The sequence below is a fragment of the Schistocerca gregaria genome, chromosome 2 (genome assembly GCF_023897955.1).
Source record: "Schistocerca gregaria isolate iqSchGreg1 chromosome 2, iqSchGreg1.2, whole genome shotgun sequence".
Taxonomy (NCBI): domain Eukaryota; kingdom Metazoa; phylum Arthropoda; class Insecta; order Orthoptera; family Acrididae; genus Schistocerca; species Schistocerca gregaria.
This window is the reverse complement of record NC_064921.1, coordinates 474126169-474147040: the sequence shown is the minus strand read 5'-3', so window position 1 is coordinate 474147040 and position 20872 is coordinate 474126169. Positions and strand designations below refer to the sequence as shown.

The window sequence follows — 20872 nt, the reverse complement described above, 5'->3', positions numbered from 1 at the left end:
AGTGTCAATTCATATTACGTACTAGTAGACTGTTCATCTCATTCTGCCCTCACTTACACAAAGGGGGTTAAAGCGCCACGATGATGGCTTAAACTGGGCCGTTTTCTAGCGAAGACACTCCGCGATTCTGGGAGTTAGTCGATACATAGGAGCCTAAACGGCATTAGTAGATGGATAAAACTATAATGAATACTGACAGTGAACATGGGACGCTCGTTAAAAATTAACAAACCAAATTGAAAGGTAAAATGAAGTTACAACGACCCCTCTTTCTTAAGAGGCCGTTCCGTTCGTGTTTCCAGGGCAACCGGTGACCATGATCGAAAATTAAATCTCGTTGACCATGATGCTGCGGCGAGTAAAGAGTAGAACGTTTTACAGCCTTTGCTACACCTGTTAAAACCTCCGACAGCTCAGATGACAGGAGGAAATTCAAGTATAAGGATCAAAATAACTGACATTGGGTTACACAAATCGATCGTGGAAGTACTAACGAGTTATGGAAGTGAGAACTTAGAAAGAAATAAAGAGACATTTAGAGCTTTAAAAATGGACCACTTGAGAATAACATGTAGAATTTCCCGATTTGACTTCGAAAGAAATTAGGATATGAGATAAAGAGCAGTCAGTTATAGTATTACGGATAGAACAGAAGAAAGACAGCTAGGATGGTTAGGGCAAGTCAAAAGAATGGAAGAAAAGATGTGGCCAAAGAGAGCACTTACATAACAACCTACTGGAAGAAGAAGAATATGAAGAATGACCCCCGAAAAGAGCGGCTAAGCGGTAGCCAAGAGGCGACGGAGAGAAGTGGAATAGAAGATGACGAAAAATGGCGGGATCGAGGCGTTTGGCGACAGAGATGCGGGATGCGGCAACAGCTGTCGCATAGCGCGACAAGAAGGGTTAGCACCGCCAGTGGTTCGTTACAGTGAGAGCAATGTGTTGCGGGGCCGTCACTTAACAGATGACGACGGCTGAAATCTCTATAACGAAATACTGTCTGAAAGAACTGCACAAATGCTCAGTCAGGTCTTTATAAGATTTCAAAGAGGTGCAACCACTGGCAACTTGTTTTAAAAGTTCAAAAAGTAAATTGTGCATTTCGCAAAACGAAAAAACGTATTATCTTATGCCGGCCGGTGTGGCCGCGCGGTTCTAGGCGCTTCAGTCTAGAACCGCGCGACCGCTACGGTCGCAAGTTCGAATCCTGCCTAGGGCATGGATGTGTGTGATGTCCTTAGGTTAGTTAGGTTTAAGTAGTTCTAAGTTCTAGGGGACTGATGACCTCAGATGTTAAGTCCCATAGTGCTCAGAGCCATTTGAACCATTTATTATCCTACAACTACAATATCAACGACCCACCGTTGAACTCGGGCAGTTCATACAAATACCTGGGTGTTACACTTTTTTTGTGATACCGAATGGAACGATAGCGTAGGCTCAGTCGTAGGTAAAGAAGATGGCAGATTGCGATTTATCGGTAGAATACTGAGGAACTGCAACCAGTCCGCAAAGAAGACTGCAAACTAAACACGCGTGCAACGCAACCTAGAATATTGGTGAAGTGTGAGGGACCCGTGCCACATAGGACTGACAGTGGACATTGAAAGGATACAAACAAGGGCTGCCTGAATGGTCACAAGTTCGTTCGACGAAGTTGAAAGAACTGAACTAGCACACGCTTGACAATTGACGCAAACTATATCGTGCAATACAGCTTTAAGTGATGAATCTCGGAACGTATTACAACCCTCTAAATATCGCTCCCACAGGGATCGCGAAGACAAGATTAAACAAATTACAGCAAGCACAGAGGCCTTTATTCATTCTTCGCACGCCCCATCTGTGAATGGAATGGGGAAAAAGCTGCTACAATGGGAAGTACCCTCTGCCATGCATTTCACAGTGGTCTGAAGAGTTTAGTGCCCCGTACATAGTCTAAGTACAGTCATCTCTTCGTGACGAGATGGACGAGAAGAAAAGCTTATCTTCTTATCGACATACTTTCACTCTGAATTCCAGACCCTTTCATTTCTGTTACCGCTTCTTCGACACAGAACTTGGACTCGTTTGTAGTAACGAAACTTAAAAATATCCGCCACAAGCAAACAGAGCATGTGTAACACAGGAAACAGCGTGGGAGCCGGTGCTTTTCTCTAGGCTTATGAGGATATTCTAGACGTTTCCCGTCACTGCAGCGTGCGAAATTAACATATGGTAAGATAAGGACCTGAGTGATTCATCAGTCCGCTTTCCCCCCGCCTCCCTCTTCATCGCCACCCACTTTGTACACCAAAGTAGACAGGATGAACACAGTTTCAACATTTAACTGTGTGTGTGTGTGTGTGTGTGTGTGTGTGTGTGAGAGAGAGAGAGAGAGAGAGAGAGAGAGAGAGAGAGAGAGAGAGAGAAGCGCCATATGCGGGGCAGTTGGCGCATGTTTGCGGTGCGCTCGAGGTGTGGCAGCGCAGACGTGGCCGCCTTGTTTGCGAGATAGCGCGACCAGAACACCGCCCGGCCCGCGATAACACAACGGCTCTACCCGCGATAACAGCGGGCGCACGCCGGCTGCGTCGCTCAGTGTCGTTTCCCTCTGCTAAAACGGCCGCCCTCCGCGGCTGCCACTAAACGGCAAACGGTGTTGCTCATACGGCACTGACACACTGTTGACTATAGTCCGTCCGACCAGAGAAGATAGGCGACATTTGGAGTAGGCTTGGCACGGATGTTAGCTCGTCTACCACGACCAATCACGTAACACGCTTTTGTTTACGTCTCTATGGCAACGCCTCACACGTTGCCACAGTTCTACGTACTGCTGTGCTTGAACACGACTCGAATGGCTCGAGAAGTTTACGTCAGCTCGAGAAATTTCGGATTCAGCCAGAACTTTCGATAGCTCCGCGATCAAGCGATTTCTTTTGGTACATGCGGTATATCTGTGTTAATTATTGTACTTTGGATTTTAGCAATAAAAGCCACTGTGGAATACAGTTTGCTATAGCTTCTGAGGTACAACGACAACGGCACCAACTAATAAATAATGAAAAGGCTGCACTCGCGCTTCAGGCAAATTGTCGAGCTTTCGCTCGTCCTTCGATACGGGGAGTCTGCCTCTAGCATCTTCACGACGTGTCTTGGCACTGTAATCTATGTCGTGAGGCCAATTACAACCAGTTAATACGATTTACTTCGTTATTAGGATTCAATTTTTGATTAATATTCTTTCCTGTTTCATCTCAATGTTAACAACTTTTTTCAATCTGATTAAAAACTGGTAACTTTGTACCACTTTTTTCCATTTTTTGAAATGTACTGGACACAAATTACAAATGGAAACAGACACTGCAACATTTTATGTCTACAGTTAACTGAGTGCTTGAGAAAGTGAAATGTATACTAATTATGCCCTATTACAGTAAAAATTAAGTTTTTATACAGGTACAAAGTTAATCTAATTTTAGACTATTCTTAAAAAACGTAGTATTTTTCCTACTTCTAATGCTATGAGTATATTTAAATCATGACAAAAGAAAATCAGGTGTTAATAAGTAGTAAAAACAGCGTAAATCCATTTTGCAAGTCTATTTTGAAATACGAAGATATCCGTAGCGACCTTGCATTGTTCAACTTAAAACACTGTCGTCAGAAGCTCTCTTCATAGCCAATGCAATCAACGAATAATCACAAGCCTAAGAGATTATAGGAAGGTAGAACGAGAATTGAAATACTAGTTAGAAATCACAGAAGTAATAAAACTCTTACTTTTGGTGCAAAATAATTCAAGCGGGTGGATCACTTGCCATTTTCAACAAAAGGAGTAAGCTGTACAAATGTACCCTGACGTAAAATGTCACCCTGATTGTAATTTTTTTTACCCCTTACTAGTAGAGAACGCGGTGTTGCCCGAGACATATTTAGGCTATTCCAATTATACTCCTATCCCACCTATCTTCTCCTACTCACTCTCTCTACCCATCTCCTTCTTCATCCTTTATTTCTGTCCATCTCGCTGGCTCTTACCCGCATAGTATTTGTTTCCGGTGTGGTAAGTTCGGTTGACGTCGATCCTAGGCTTTAGGAGGCGCTCTTTTATCCGCAGCTCTGGCCACATACGCACGCTATATATATTTAACATATATCATACGTATTTCACCAATATCTTTAGCGAATTTCGCCCCCTGTTTCGTTTTCACAAAGTTCAATGTCTATAACGTCCCATCTCCCGAACTATATTTTATTAAAATGATATAATTTTGTAGGCTCATTCTGCGGCATACGCGGATACTGCCTTCGAAATTGTTTGCGAATAGAGTACATATCAACGAAATAATAAATTTAAACGTCATGCATGATGCGGCACTTTTCACGCATCTCAGTGTTCATGACGTCATATCTTCGGAACCGAGGCCCACAGGCCGCGGCGCGTACATCACTAAGGTAGTCCTGAACTTGCTCGCTCGCCTCGCTCGCTCAGCTCAGCAGTCAAAATGCGTTTCTAAACCTGTTAACTCGCAGCTAGTAAGAATTGCATCTTCCACTAGAATTGCTAATATGAAGTCTTACTGATAAACAGTACTACAGCAAAATTTAAGATCAATACTCGATATAAATGGTATAACGGCTAGTTTATAGCATTCAGTCTCTTCTGCTTAACAGTACTCATTACATGCTGGAAGTGGTGCCGTACGCCAGTACAGCCGTAACGAATTATAAGTAGGCCCATGGACTTCTCATCATTATAGGACTAATAACAGTAAGATTCCATAATATCGGATTCCAGTAGAAGATTCAGTTTTCGGTTGCACGGACACGCCTAATTACGAGTTAACAGGTGTAGAAACGTATTTTGTCTGCTGATTTGAGCGAGCGAGTGAGCCAGGACTACCTTCGTGACGTACGCGCCGCGACCTGTCTTTCTTGTAGGCCTCGTTCTGAACTGTGCGTCGTGCAATGATGCGATTGTGCAAGTACATTCACTCAATGTTATATGTGTATACTGTCTGCAAAATGGGTCACGAGTAGAGATAGTAGTAAAGAAGTAATAAATTAAAACATAATGCCTGACGCGGTGGTTTTACTCATTAAAAGCAAAAATGTAACAGGCAATAACTTTTTCATTTCATAATTTTGTGAACGGTTTCGGAGAGAAAAAATTTCGTATAGGTTTGAAATGATGTGTAAAGTTTGTTACATGTCACTCTCATTCTCAAATACTGGATGAATAAAGTTTGCGTATTCGCTCATAGTGGGCTATACTTCTTTTTCATCCCCACCACTCTTACCCAACAATCATTCTTTCCAGACAGCAAATGATATGTCTACCAAGTTCGGTTGAAATCGGTCCAGTGGTTTAGGAGGAGATGCGGAATATACATACATACATACATACATAAAAACAAATACATACATACGTACATACACATTTTTGAAATACCCATGGATTTTAATACATAAACAGAAATCGAAATGCTCATTTGTAACATGATAAATCAATACAGTCTAAAATAACCAAATAAAATATTGTGCTCGATTCAGAGGTCAAGAAATATTTTTTGAGGGACGACATTTCCTTTCAACAGTTATAGCTTTACTTAAAAATCAATATAAATATTTATATATGAATACCTGCTCTGTATTGGAACTCCTATTAAATGTTCAAACACAACAGGAATTTGTACTATGGCAGATTTTAACGCAACCTGCTGTGTGTTTCACGAAAATGTCAGATTTTATGCAGAGATATAGTTAGTTGCCTAGTTCGTAGATTCTGTAGTGTACCCTGCACTGTCACGTGACAGTTCGAGCAAACTGGATACTGTACCGATCAATGCAGATTTATCGGTAGACCTCGAGCGCCTCCGGATGCGAGTATGGTTTGCCCAGTCCTAGTTTTACGCAGCCACTGCTTTCAGAGAGACGAGTGACTAAAATGAGGAAGCTACAACCGGCATTCGGGTAATGTCACGTGACGTCCCTCACGAGCTACTCTGGAGGCAACGTACTGGAGTTCGTCATATTTTGTTGTTTCTATATTACAACCTGCCTGTTAAAGACAGTATGGCATTTTATGGCAATGGTACATCGAAGACGTATCACAAAAGGGCTGAGTGTACCCCTCTTGTCAACATACCAATCCAAGAAGCAGCAGAAATCTAAGAGGACAGCTTAAACTGCTGCGAGTGAAACATATTTTATATTCCTGCTTGTCACAAACATTTACCTGCGGTAGAATCATTGACAACACTTTCGTAAATTCGCCAGTCAAGACAGAGATCGGCTTCCGAATTTTGGTCACACGTTTCAGACAGCGTTGTGGCAGTCTTCAGCACTACGTGGTTGAAAGCTGGCAACAGCACTGCAGTCGGTACACTTCCTCCCTAAACTGAAGGACTCTTCATTCGTCGTTCTGGCAGGCTTTGCGCACTTGGACGCTTTGGCGTTTTTGTTGGTGGATTATAAGCAGTCAGCACTAGGCCCTTGCAGCCCAAGTTAGGGCAGTCATGCGAGTGAAGTGAACAGAGTCGCAAAAGAAGTTTAACGCGCCGATCGGTCTCAGGGGACCACGCGCTGCTGTTGATTGACCGTAGCTTCATCCCAGTACTCCCAACAAAGAGAAATTCCTAACAGTACCGAGAATCGAACACCTAACTGAGGTGCAACCTGTGAAAATCAGACATGCTGACCAATGGGCTACGCAGATAGATTCGAAGTCGGTATTGCTGACTCCTTGGAATTGTGAAATTACCAGGGATAAAACACGGGAGGAAAAGGTTGTCTACAAGTTGAATAGAAACTGAAGTGCAAGTCTTACCACTGAAGGACATGAAAGTCAAGCAGTAGTTGAGTAAGGAGTGAGGCAGGATCAGCGTCTATCCTCATGTTACTAAATCTGTACACACAGTAAGCAGTAAAAGAAATTAAGAAGAAATGTCAAAAGGGAATTAAGGTTCATGGAGAAAAAGTATAAAGCTTTGGTGAGGACTTGGTAATTCTGTCAAAGACAACAAGAGTTTGGAAGGCCATTTGGATCGAATACTTAGTGTATATATGCAGACTGAAGTGACAAATGAAACTTTGTACCAAGGGCAGGATTTGAACACAGGTCTCCTGCTCGTTAGGCAGGGTGCTGACCATTACACCACCCCGGCACAGCGGCTTTGTACAACTGCATGGACTACCCTGGTATTCCTCCCTCTACTACTACTACTACTACTACTACTACTACTACGTGATCAGGCCCAGTGGACCGCACGCATCTACAAGTTTCCTCCTCCACTGTATTCTGTCCATTGCTACTATCCACCATTCGTCCACATCTATTGACACTTGGTTTAAATCTTCATGGAGTTCATCCCTCCAACGCTTCTTGGGTCTCTCTGGCAGTCTCTTTCCTGTAGGTGTGAAATCCAGGAGCTTCCGAGGCCATCTGTGATCCTCCATCTGGGCCACATGGCCGGCCCACTGCATTCGTTTGGCTTTGACAGTTCCTGCTATGTTGGGCGGCTGGTATAGTTCCTCAAGCTCTTGGTTGTATCTGATCCTCCATTCCCCTGTATCTGCATCCAGTACTGGACCGAAGATCTTCCGAAGCACTTTTCTCTCAAAAACAAGGAGCTTATGAAAGTCCTGTTTCCGGATACTCCATGTCTGACTGTCATATTGAACAACAAGCTGGATCAGGGTTTTGTACAGTTGAATCTTGAACTGTCTGGAGAGATATTTGGAATGAAGCAGTTGTGCTAAGCTGAGGTATTGTATTCTTGTATTCTGGCATTGATCTCTTCCTCCCTCACACATCCAAATTCCCATTCATGCCTCAGCCCACTTGGTATTCCCCCTAAACTCAAACAGCATTGCAATGGGTCTCAACTATATTGAAATAGCACCCCAGAATCAAACAAAATGGGGGATCCTGCCAGAAGCCCAGGCATAGGTGCTTTAATCAAATGGTTCCAGATACCTTTTCAAGTCTCAGACATCTATGATGTATATATGCGGACTAAGCCACAAATGAAAATTTGTACTAAAGCTAAAGTTTGGACTTGGGTCTCCTGTTCACTAGGCAAATGTGTGTACTGGTTAGTGCACCTCACTAATGAGCAGGAGACTCGGGTTCAAATCCCAGCCTTGGTACAAATTTTCATTCATCACTTCAGTCTGCATGTAAACATCATAGATGTTTGAGACTTGACAAGGTCTCTAGAACAATATAGTTTCATCTGGAAAGGATAGTGATTTGAAAAGTGGTTATAAGATGGGCAAAAATAAAAGAGGGTTATTATGTATAGTCGAATTCAGTCGTGTGACACTGAGGGGATTAGATTAATAAATGAGATGCTGAGAGAAACAGATTAGTTCTGCTGTTTGACCAGCAAAATAACTGATGACAACAAAAGTAAATGGGACATGAAAGTGCCAACTGTAAATAGTGTGAAACACTTTTCTGAAAAAGGGAAATGTGTGAACATCTAATACAAATCCAAGAGTTATGAAGTCTTTTATGAAAGTGTTTGTCTGGTGTGTGGCCTCATGTGGAACTTGAAATGAAGATGATAAACAATACAGAGAAAAAGAGGCCAGAAGCTACAGAATTAGATAGGTTGATCAGGTATCTAATATAGAGATGCTGAACTGAATTGGGCAGAAAAAAAATCATTGGTACACTTTGACTACAAGAATGTGGCATCAAACAGTTTTATAATTGAGAGATGTGTGTGTATGTACAGGGAAGGGGAGGGGGTAACAGTTATAGATGGCATCCATGGCTTGACACAATTGTGGCACCATGTTATCTTTTTGTATGAGTTCTGGTTCTGTGAACCCCATCATTATGGATTTATCAGTGTGTGAGGTTCCAAGGAAAACAAACATTGTCAGACTGCAGTATTCATCATCATATGGGCCCAGCATCTGGTGTGTGCTACTGGGTACAAAACACAATCACCTCTGGTTTGCTTAGCAGTTGGACCGCAAGTACATTACATTTCTTACGCGTTTTGAGGCCAGTAGCTGTCTCCAGTCTTCAAGGTCTCTGAGAGCTTTCAATAACGTAATGCAAGGCCATGTGGAATCTATGCTGTACTGACCTACTCAACACAGTGGATGTTCAAATGCTGCCCTGGCCAACAAGTTCTTCAGATCTCTCACCAACTTCTGGGTATTGGTAGCCAAGAGACTGGCATGCCACCACACATCTGCTACTGTGATTCATAAACTCTGGTACAGGGCTAAAGCATAATAGAATGACATAGCACATCTGTCATCAAAGTTCAGTTGGATTCCACACTCAGCAGGGTTACAGCCATTGTCGGAGCCAGAGGCCGTAGCTCTGTGTACTAAAGTTCACACCCTATACACTCGTAAATGACCTACAACTTATGCCACATATTCTTCCCCCTCTACTGTACACACACACACACACATTGTGTACAATTTCATAACTTTATATCCTTCCCTGATGCAATATTAATAGCTAGTGTATCTCTCTCTCTCTCTCTCTCTCTCTCTCTCTCTCTCTCTCTCTCTCTCTCTCTCTCTCTGTGTGTGTGTGTGGGGGGGGGGGGGGCGATGTTCTATTAGTGTAGTTCTTCATCCAGTGTAGGTAATCCTTGCCCTTAACTTAAGTAAATGATTTTAAATGTGAGAACGACATTACAGTCATGTTCATATGTTATGTTCAGGGGCTGTCCTTATGCTTAATCCTTTGGGAAAGACAGTAAATAATCATTTAACAAGCATTGTTAGAATAAAGATGAAGAATAATTTCAATGGCCTGAATTCACGCATTACTCAGGAGAAAATTGTGTGTGTCTAAAATAGGGTTGTGGTCGGGTGACTAGGGGCAGCCATCGTGCTCCTGGTGTGTTCGAGACCCCTCTGTTGTGTTCAGAAAATTTGTAGAAGGGTATAGTTCTCTTGAATGCTGAGAACTCCAGTAATGAGCTGTATATGAATGTAATGTTAGCACTTAATGCCTTGTTCAATGCTGACAAAATGAGTAGAGAGACAGCACTAGCTTTCAGTGGTGCAAAGAAGGGGATGGAAATAGGATATATTCTTGGAAACCACAGAAAATCATGATTAGAGTGATTTAATAATCTGCAGCAGTGTCGAGATTGTTTCTGTTTAGGGTCTTGCTTGAAAAGTAGTTGTAGTAGTTGTTGTTGTCGTCTTTAGTAAAAAAAACAATTGCTGCAGCTCTTCATGCTAGGGTATCCTATCCAAATGTCTGCATAACATCTGAACCCTACATTCATATAAACTTACGGTAGTCAAGTGCCCCCACCCTTCCCCCCTTCCCCAAACACATCACTTTATTATCAGAGTGATAATTCTTCAATGTCTCAGGATGTGTATCAAATAATTCCTCCTTCTAGTCAATTTGTGCCATAAATTTTTCCCCTGATTTGATTCTTCATTATTATCTGTTCAAAGCATCTAATATTTTGCATTCTTCTGCAGTGCCACATTTCAAGGGCTTCTACTCTCTGCCAGTCTGAACTCTTTATCGCCCACATTTCACTCCCATACAAGGCAAAATTCCAGACCAAAACCTTCAGAAAACACTTATATTTATATTCAATGTTAACAAATTTCTTTTTCAGAAACAATTTTCTCACAATTGACAGTCTCTATTTTATTTCCTGTCTACTTCGGCCATTGCCGTTTTTTTGCTGCACAAATAGAAAAACTCACCTATTATTTTTTGTATCTCATTTCCTTATTTAATTCCCTCAGTAGTGCCTGATTTCTTTTTATTCAATACTATTAATTTTGTTTTACTTTACATCTTATCACCTCTTTTCAATACAGTATCCATTTTTATCAACTGATCTCCTTTGTCCTTTGCCTTCTCTGCCACAATTACAATGTCACTGGCAAAGCTCAAAGTTTTTATTTCTTCTCCCCTGTCTTTAATTTCCTTTCCTAATTTTTCCTGGCTTCTTTCACTACTTGTCAATGTGCAGATTAAATAACACCAGGAATAGGTTGAAGCCCTGTCTCACTCCCTTCTCAACCACTGCCTCCCTTTCATGTCCTTCTACACTACTAACTGCAGTCTGGTTTCTGTATATACTGTATAACCTTTCACTCCCTGTACTTAATCCCCGCTTGCTCCAGAATTTCAAAAAGCCTATTGTAGTACAACTGTAAAAAGATTTCTCTAAAATACAGATGCTATAAATTTTGGTTTGCCTTTCTTCATCTAAAATACTGTAAGTTGTAAGGTCAGTATTGCCTTGTGTTTTTCTACATTTCTCCAGAACCCAAACTAATCATCCCTAAGGTAAGGGCATGTACTAGTCTTTCCATTCTACTATAAATATTTTGTGTTAATATTTTCCAGCAACAATTTATTAAACTAATGGATTGTTAGTATTCACATCTTAGCACCGGTCTTCCTCGGACATGGAGAAAAGGGAAGAGCTCAGGTGGCAAGTCTATACTAAGCAAACACAGGAAGGGTGAAAGGTGGAAGGAATATATAGAAGTACTTTACAATAGAAATAAACTTAAACAAATATTATGGAAAGAAGTGTGAAAGTGGATGAAGATGAGATGAGGTAATGTGATATTCTGAGAAGAATTTGACACAGGTTGTTTGGTATTAAGTTGAAGTCACCTGGACAACATTCCCTTATAATTATTAAGATTCTTGGGATAGCCAACCACAAAAAAACAAAAACAAATATATGAGACAGACAAGGTACCCAGAAGACTTCAAGAATTTAATAAGCCCAATATCAAAAATGACAGGTGCTGACAAGTGTATTACCAAATCATCAGTTTAATAAATCATGGTTGTCAAACACTAACATGAATTACCTATCAAAGAAATGTCGAATGTGCAAGAACATATACTAAAGACAGGCAGAGCCACATTTATAACACTTTTAGATTTAGAGAAGTTTTTGGCAATGTTTACTACAATACACTCTTCAAAATTCAGGAAGTAGCAGGCACTACATACAGGAAGTGCAAACTTAATCTAAACCTTCTACAGTAACTAGAATGAAGTTATGAGAGTTGGAGCACATGAAAGGGAGGTAGTAATTGACAATGGGATTAGACCAATTTGTTCTACATCATTCAGTCTGCACATAAAACAAGCAGTAAAGAAAACTGAGGAAAAATGTGGAAACTGAGTTAAACCTCAGGAAGACGAAATAAAAACTTTTGAGGATTCCCAATCGCAATGCTGTCAGAGATGCCAAAGTACTTGGAACAGCACTTGGAGAGAATGGATAGCGGCTTGAAAAAAAAGTAATAAGACGAACATAAATAAAAGTAAAATATGGGTAATAAAGAGTGGACAAATTAAGGAAGTAATACTGAGGAAATTCTATTAGTAAATGAGACACTGCTCATAAAAGTAGTAGGCAAGATTTCCCATTTGATCACCAAAGTAGCTGACAATGGCAGAGGTACACAGATTATAAACTGCAGAATGTCAAGCTGTCAGAAAAGGAGAAAAAAGTTAAATGTAACATCAAATACAAATTTAAACACTATGAAGTCACTTGTGAAGGTATTTGTGTTACGTTTTGCTTTACATGGAAGCAAAATACTGTAATGTAGGTTAGTATGGGGAGCATGGATAGTTTCATAAAATTACTCTTTGGACCGAAGATGACAATGACAACAACAACAACAACAACAACAACAACTACTACTACTACTACTACTACTACTACTACTACTACTAACTACTACTACTACTACTACTACTACTACTACAACACTGACAAATATATAAATACTCTGCAATTCAAATGTCTGTTTCTACTACTACTACTACTACAACACTGACAAACATATAAATACTCTGCAATTCAAAGGTCGGTTTCATTCTTGTGGTTATGTCTTTTTAATCTGGCCCTCTGCTTTATGTTATGGAGATGAAGATTTGAACTCCTCTACTGATAAGCCGTCACTACCATAACACTTGGATTCAGTAATAAGCTTTTATGATCTACTACATGATCAAGTATCTCTGCAATGCCTAAGAAACCTAAAATAACTCTGGCAAAATGCTGGCACAATACCTTTGAAAGGTCAGGGCCAATATCCTCCTCCATCTTTGAAACAGCCTAAGCCTCCATCTCTAATGACCTCACTGTTGACTGGATGGTAAACCCTAATCTCACTTTCACCTTTTTTAAATTGCACAGAAAATAGCAATACATTTTTAAAATTTATTTGTGTCAGTATTTTGCCAGTAAGGTCAAACAGCAGTTTTATAAAGAAAAGCAATCATGGATGAAACCAATCTAAGAACTGTTGACAAGTTATTTGTAAAACAGGTCCATGCTGTAGGCCAAACAGCTAAAATAATTTTTAAAAAATAAAAATTTGAAAAAGTGATACTGATCTGTAATTTAAATACATTTCTAAATACACCTGTTCAACAAAATAAATTCGATAGTGCTCCTGTCACACAAACATAATTATTTTTTACAATCTTCAGCATCAATTCTACAAGAACTCAGAATACATGTGTTAGCTTAACATTGCTCTTCATAATGTTTTTTAGACAAATCATGTTCAGCAGAGATTGAAAGGAGTGCTAGAGAATTCATCAGTTGCTTATACATAAAAATCTGTGATATTTATCAGACAAGTTACTAGTATTCATGCACAACAACAGTCACTTCTCTTAGAGGGAACTTTCAATATTGGATTGGCAGCTGGTGGAATACTATGACAGAGGAAGATTATGTATGTACTGTGGGATCACTGACAATATGCAGTTAGGTGCATCAGGATTCAATCTTGCACATAATGAACTTCACATCTACATAAACAATTAAGTACAGGTACTGCAAATGTTCAGCCTGTCATCAATTCTCTCTGATGGTCCAGACTGTGACAACTATAACCCCATATTCTTTTCAACTTATTATGAAAGGAACTTACAGGATATATTACTTAGTGCAACAAATGCTATAGTATTGCTGCGTACTTCAAACTATCTGCTACGATTATTGTTTGTCTTGTAACAGAACACAAACAGCTCGAGTTTATTTATTTGAGGACATCTCTTCAGCTCTTACTTCGAATGAGTTGTAAAAATCAAGGTAGCTCTATACCAGAACAGTGGGACTGAGATTTCAGTTTTTACATCACATTTAAATGCACAGTATTTTACAATTACATCATTTTACTTGGTTTTAAATTGACTGGTTGGTTGTAAGACTACTTTACTCCTTTTTTCCCACTAGAAAGTGTTTCTATAGTCAAAATGTTCTTTGTGATAACAGCTCCCACAGCTGCAATGAAAGTAAAGCAGTTCACAGTCTGGGAATTTATTTGAACACTACAATGCTTTTTTGAAAACAGTTCTAAAGGAAAAATCTTGCCCTACTCTGACCTGTAGATCAATCCATCATTCAATAATGTAGGAATCTACAACTTAACGTGTAATTTGAGATACAAAGTAAGCATAAGTATTTAAATGCACAAAATGTTAAGAGATGTAGAAGTCAAATTTACCACAAAAACTTCTAGAAGCAGCTGGGTTTACATCATTATGCATATGCATTCTTCATTTATAATTAACTAACTCATCTATGGACAGCACAAAAACTTTATAAATCATAATGAATTATTTCAATATGTCAGATATTTTTGAAACAGAAGTGGAAGCACAGAAGTCATTTATATGTACAGATTTATAGCTTATCCCTGATGTTATTCAACCTGTATATTGAGGAAGCAGTAAGGGAGACCAAAGAGCAAATTAAAAGGGAATTAAAATTCTGGGAAAGAAATAAAACATTGAAGTTTTCCAAACTGGCTTTATTTCGGGCAGAGATCACAAAGAACTTCAAAGACCAGATAAATGGTGCGGATAGTGTCTCGGAAAGAGGTTATAAGATGAATACCAACAAAAGTAAATTAAGAGTAACAGAACATAATCAAATTAAGTCAGGCAGTGCCATGGGACTGAAATTAGGAAATAACACACTATAAGTAATAGTGGAGTTTTACTATTTGGGCAGCAAAATAACTGACAATGATTGAAGCAGACAGTAAATTAAATGCAAACTGCCAATAGAAAAAAAGAATGTTACTGAAAATGAGAAACGTGTTAACACTGAATATAAATTTAAGTGTTAGGAAGTCTTTCTTGACGGTATTCATCTGTAGAGTGCCTTGTACAGAAGTGGAACTTGGGCAATAAACACTTCAAATAAGAACAGAATGGAAGGTTTTGAAATGTGATGCTACAGAAGAATGATGGAAAATTAGATGTGTAGATCAGACAACTAATGAAGAACTGCAGAATCACAGATACAATGCTTAAGTGGGTTCAAAATGAATGTAGGTTGCAGTAATTATGCAAAGATGAAGAACGACTAGCATGAACAGCTGTATCAAACCAGTCTTCAGGCTAGTCACTACACCAACAACTTATACATATTCTGTCTACATTAACTGTTGCAGTTTATAATGCTGTACATACAACTTACAACTTCTCAGGGAGCAGGGGTGTCAGTGGAATTCTGATAACTCCAGGACAGTACAGATGGTTTCCTGCTGTTGTCAGCCTTAACTCAAAAAATTATAGTTTGCCATAGCAATGTAGCAGTGTAGTAAGCATTGTGAATGCAATGTTGTTTCCAATGTACCTCTTGCTTCTTGAGGAGGACACAGGTCTCACTTCCCACACAACTCTCCTCTCCCTCCTTACACACAGTAGCCCATGCATTATCAGCAATTGTGTGCTTATGCTCCCAACATATCCAATGAAGTGTTATGTTGTATTGCGTTAATTTCTGTTGGTAGCAGAGAATGTGAATGCCCAAGGGAAAGCAACTTGAGGATCAGGTGTTAAATCCTTAAACAAGTGCAGCTAGTAGAGGTGGAAGACAAAGCCAGAGACAAGCGATGATTAACTATCATCTGCAGTACATATATCCTTTGTTGTGACTGACTGACCTCATTTTTGCTGTGCATTTTTTAATGTGTTCTTTCATAATTTATGCAGTGTGCTGGATTTTTCCTTTTACAATGTGGTTATTTCTTCTGTCTTTCTGCTGCTGACCTTAAAGGACCATTAATGCAATAAATTTTTATGAACATAAATCTCCACCTGGTACAACCAAAATAGTGTGAAATTAGCAAGTTAACACCTGCAAATAACATACAAAAACCCTGCAGAGTACGAGCATCCCCAACTGTTCCCTGTCTACAGGAGAAATCTAATTTTAAATTTTTTGTTGTAAAGCAGAGAAAATGTTAACATTGAATATAAATTTAAATGCTTTTTCTGACAGTGTGGATGATAAACAGTACAGGTGAAAAGAAAATACAAGCTTCTGAACTGTAGTGGTGCAGAATAATGCTGAAGAACAGGTGGATAGGCCACATAATTAATAAAGAGGTACAGTATAAAAATAGGAAGAAAATAACTAGATGTCACATCTTGACTAAAGAAAGAGAAAGGTTCACAGGAGGTATCAAGTAACAGACAGTTTGGTAATAAACACCAAATTTGTGTGTGGGGGTTGGATAGAGGAGGGGGGGGGGGGTGCGAGGGGAGGCACGGGGCAATCTAAGGTGAGGGAATTATGGAAGAAAGCCAGTGCTTGAATACAGCAAACGTTTGGAAAAGGATATAGGGTACGGATAGCTATGCAATTAAATATCAGTCTGTGGATTGTTGATTACAAAAATGTTAATAGTGGCATACCTCCAGGTTTTGAGCCTCACACAATGCTTCCAGTTCGTCACATTTTTGTTTTGACTCCAGCAATGCTGGCGTTCGTTCATCTGAAAATCACGAAAAGGATGTGCATTAAAATCATACAACCATAACTTTCAAAATTTAATTATTTTTGACACAGTATCTGAGGAACAACAACAGTTGATATTAAAATTAATCTTAAAACATCTCAAATGTATTTTTTATCTGGTAACTAATCTCAGGTGTTCATCTATCTTCAAACCAATTTAATATCCACTATGATGCAGACCATCATTGGTAGTACCGGTGAAGTAATACCATCTAGCACAAGTTATTATACTGTGCCAAACAACCAATATAATTTCTAGTTACATGACTGCATAGTATATACAAAGAAAAAAGGCAATTAGAGGTCAGTGTTCTTTCAGTAACAAAGTGATTAGACATAGTACAAGTCTGAACAGAGAATGAAAAAAACTAGATACTAAATACAGTATTTTTTGAACGCAACAGTGTGTGAAAGCTTTTGAAGATCGAGTGATGTGAATTATGTAACAACTTCTAATTTAGTTTTCTCAATTATACACACACTGCTCGTAGTCTATTTGCCATTCATTCTTAGGAAAACACAAGTTGCAGCAGAAAAAACTGAAATCACCCAGAAAAGGCAAGTTATTTGTTGTGGTGTAGTGATATTGTGCCACATTTTCATTGTATTCTGTGAACCCACAGATGAGGTGCTAATCAACAACAATGCCATCTCACCATTGTGAGGGGAGGGTGGCTGAAGACCCTGAGGAGATGCTTCCTTTGAGGAACATTCAGGTGTTGGATCATCTGACTGTGAATTGAATCAGAGCCTGAAGCTATGTTGCGGGCCGAGTCAAGAGCCTGAAGTAATTTCCAACAGTGAAGAGCTCACTATAGGGTTCAGCTTGCTGAGGAGTGAAGTAAAAGGGGACGTCTTTGACTTGACGCTTCTGTAGTAGAAAGGTATCCAGATAGGAAGAGGACACTGATGTAGCAAAGTGTGTCACAATGTGTTCTGCAAGAATTGATGAACTGGTAGAAAGATGACCCTGTAGGACAAGACCTGGAACAGCTGTTGAAGTTGGCAGCTCATAAGACCACAGAGCTTGGCCCACACCTGAGATGATGAGGCACACATCCCCAAGGAGGTGAGACAGCACTCTCAACATTCCTTCTTAACGCGTCTTATTAGAGAGCGAGCCTTAGCACTAAGTCGCTTAAAAGTGATAATGTTGGCCTGTGAAGGAAGTCATTTGAATCATTGAAGGACTCATCACCTATCATGAATAGCTATTGTAATGTCTTTAGTCCACCACAGCACCATTTGATATTTGGGGGGCAGGTGGGGGGGGGGGGGGGGGGGAGGGAGCTGTAGAAAGGGGAACAGGAGTTCCAGGGACATGGATGATTGCATTTGAGATGCCTTGCAAAACTTCATCAATATAAGCCCACAGAGAGGAGGTAAATGTAACAACAGAGACATGCAAAGGGCAGTCGTCTCTGTTGAAGTGCCCAACAGGGTATTTGGTCCACCTGACAGTGGCAAGGAAACAACAGGATCGCCTAAAAGTGGTCACTGTCACAAAAGTAATTGTGAGCAATGTAGCAGAGCCACAAGATTAGGGGAAGAGACAGAGTGATAGCTCAAACAGTGCCACAGGTGGCACTGAAGTGGGTAGGAAAACCATTATTGAGAAGACACAGATCAGGGTCTGTGAGATGCTGGTCAATTAGAAGGCCCCTATCATACAAAGTGGTACTCCCCAACAAGGGTTGGTGTCCACTGAAGTCCCTAAGCAGGAGAAGAGGAGGGGAAGGCAGGTGGGAAACTATTGTGTTAAAATGTGGCCAATTCAACATAAGTAACTGGCCTGCTGGAGGTAGGTAAACATTGCAAATGGTAATTACTGATGCTGCTTGCACCAGCACCACTATAGCCTCCAACAAGAGACAAAGGGAATTCATTCACTGACAAAGCACAGACCCCTCCAGATGCCCTCTCAGGCCAGCACGGTTCCAACAGAATGTGCGATAACTGCAGAGCATTGGAGACTGGTCATCAGGGAAGTGTGTTTCTTGAAGAGCAAATGCAAATCACAAACTAGAGGAAATAAGGTGGTGCATTTCCAGCAGGTGACTGTAGAACCCATTAGACTTACACTGACTGATCACGTGACTGGTGGCCAGGGTAGGCGTGAAGGGGACAGGAGGACTGATCATGCAGCAGTATCACTGCCTGTCACCAGTGGGCACAGAACCACATCCATAAACATTGGTGCAGAATTCCACTGTGTGTGGGGATCCGATGCTTCTGGGACCACCAGAGGAGCCTTGTCTCCTCTTCTTCTTCTTCTTCTTCTTCTTTTTCCTTCATAACCTTTGATGGGCAAGGTTCTTTCAAGGGGCTATTTGCACTGAGTGTAGGAACAGTTGAAGAGCAGACAGTGCTGGTGCCCACAGGCCGTGGCTCCTTCAGCCACTGTTTAGTACCGGACCTCTGGTCCAGGGGTTGCCGGATAGAGGGATCCCAAGAAGAAGCCCTGTTAATGGTAACCGAAGAAGGAAAAAACTTCTGCAGCTGGGTGCAGGAACTGCTTCCCAAAGAAAGAACTGTAGAAACCAAGGGAGGGGACAGTGGTGGGAGATCTGATTTGGGGAAGGTAGAGGTAGGGGAGGGAGGGGTGGCATTGGTCATGATTTTAGTGTAATGGCCATCACATCCACACAGTGCAAGTGCTCATATTTCTTCCGTGCCTTAGTATGTAACAGGCATTACTGGATCTTCTGTTCTTTCTTGAAAACTGTGCACACTGGCGAACAAGAGAGGGTGACATTCTGCGCAGTTGAGTCACAAAGGTGGGCGCTCACAAGGACTACCTTCATGGAGTGATGGTCCACAGTTGCTGCATTCTGGATCTGCCATGCAGCAAAATGATATATATACCCGAAGTGTACAAATCTGAAGCACCTCATAGGTGGTGGGACATACAATTTCACACAACAGCTGTACACTATGACCTTAACTTTCTTCAAGAGGACATTCCCTTCAAAGGCTAAGATAAATGTGCTTGTATCAGTGCAATTATCCTAGGGTACTTCTCGTACACATCAGATGTATGCTTTGCCGCTGGAGGTTAGCCTGCAGCTCCTCATTGTTTTGGAGTGTAAAATCTATCTGAAAGAAAATTTCTTGGACCATGTTAAAATTTTATGCGGGCACATGGTTACAGGTATGTCACCTACATGATCTCGTATCTGATGAACTGTATATTGGGCATTAGAGGAAGTTTTAAATAATAACAAATCATTTTGCATTTTCCCCCAGAGACTCAACTTCTTCAAATTTGCCTTCGATGTTTTTGACAAAAAATAATGGTTTCTTTGAAGTAAAATAATCCCCATCAATTCAAATACATACCAAGTAACAGGTGAAGTGTTTTGGACCCAGACATCTGGTTTGTCCCTCTGCCCTCAACACAGCTAGGGAGGAAACATCATGAGGTCATATCTCTCTGCATTACAATCTGATTAGAGTGCTAGACCCTTGCAGCCACCAGTGGAAGTAAGTTTAATTCACTTCACGAGTGACTCTCCCACCATGATACCATCTTCTCCGAATGGAGACTCCTGCCTTGTGTCTCGCCCAGCAAGAAGAACGATTACCTGGACATCAAACATTGCCTGAAGTCCCCATGCCCAGGCCATGATGGGCACAATTCCTTAGCTTGCACAGGAAGTTTCCAGCTCAGACACCCATAGTGCAGTCCTTGTGTGGTCAGGAGGCTACCACCATACAGGAACTTGATGATCTCCTCTCTCCCCCTCCCCCCCCCCCCCCCCCCCACACACACACACAATGGAATGGCTGCTGGGTTTCTTGGCATAGCATTTTTCAAAGAAAGGACAAATGCAAAGAGAGAGAGAGGTACAAAAAGTGGAAGATACACCACACTGGATGACTTTCCTTGCATGATTCACGATTATTTAAAATTTGGAAAAGGAATAGCAAGTTAAACTCAACAGGGGGAATATATAGTTAAGAATGAAAAGATGTAGAATGCCAGAAGGGAAGAAAATGAGAAATGTGGTACAGAATCACAACCAGATCCAAGCAGAATCGGCACTAAGAAGACTATCTAGTGAAAA

At 40.6% G+C, this 20872-nt stretch overlaps 1 protein-coding gene across 2 annotated transcripts in view; it reads right to left on the bottom strand.

The window, feature by feature from the left end:
• The window catches only part of LOC126326538 (thyroid receptor-interacting protein 11-like), a 414334-nt gene that overhangs the window by 355608 nt on the left and 37854 nt on the right, over positions 1-20872 (bottom strand). For both annotated transcript variants that reach the window (XM_049995698.1, XM_049995689.1), the window contains exon 2: positions 16703-16782. In XM_049995698.1, coding sequence (XP_049851655.1) covers positions 16703-16782 — 80 coding nt within the window. The remainder of the gene's footprint in view (positions 1-16702; positions 16783-20872) is intronic.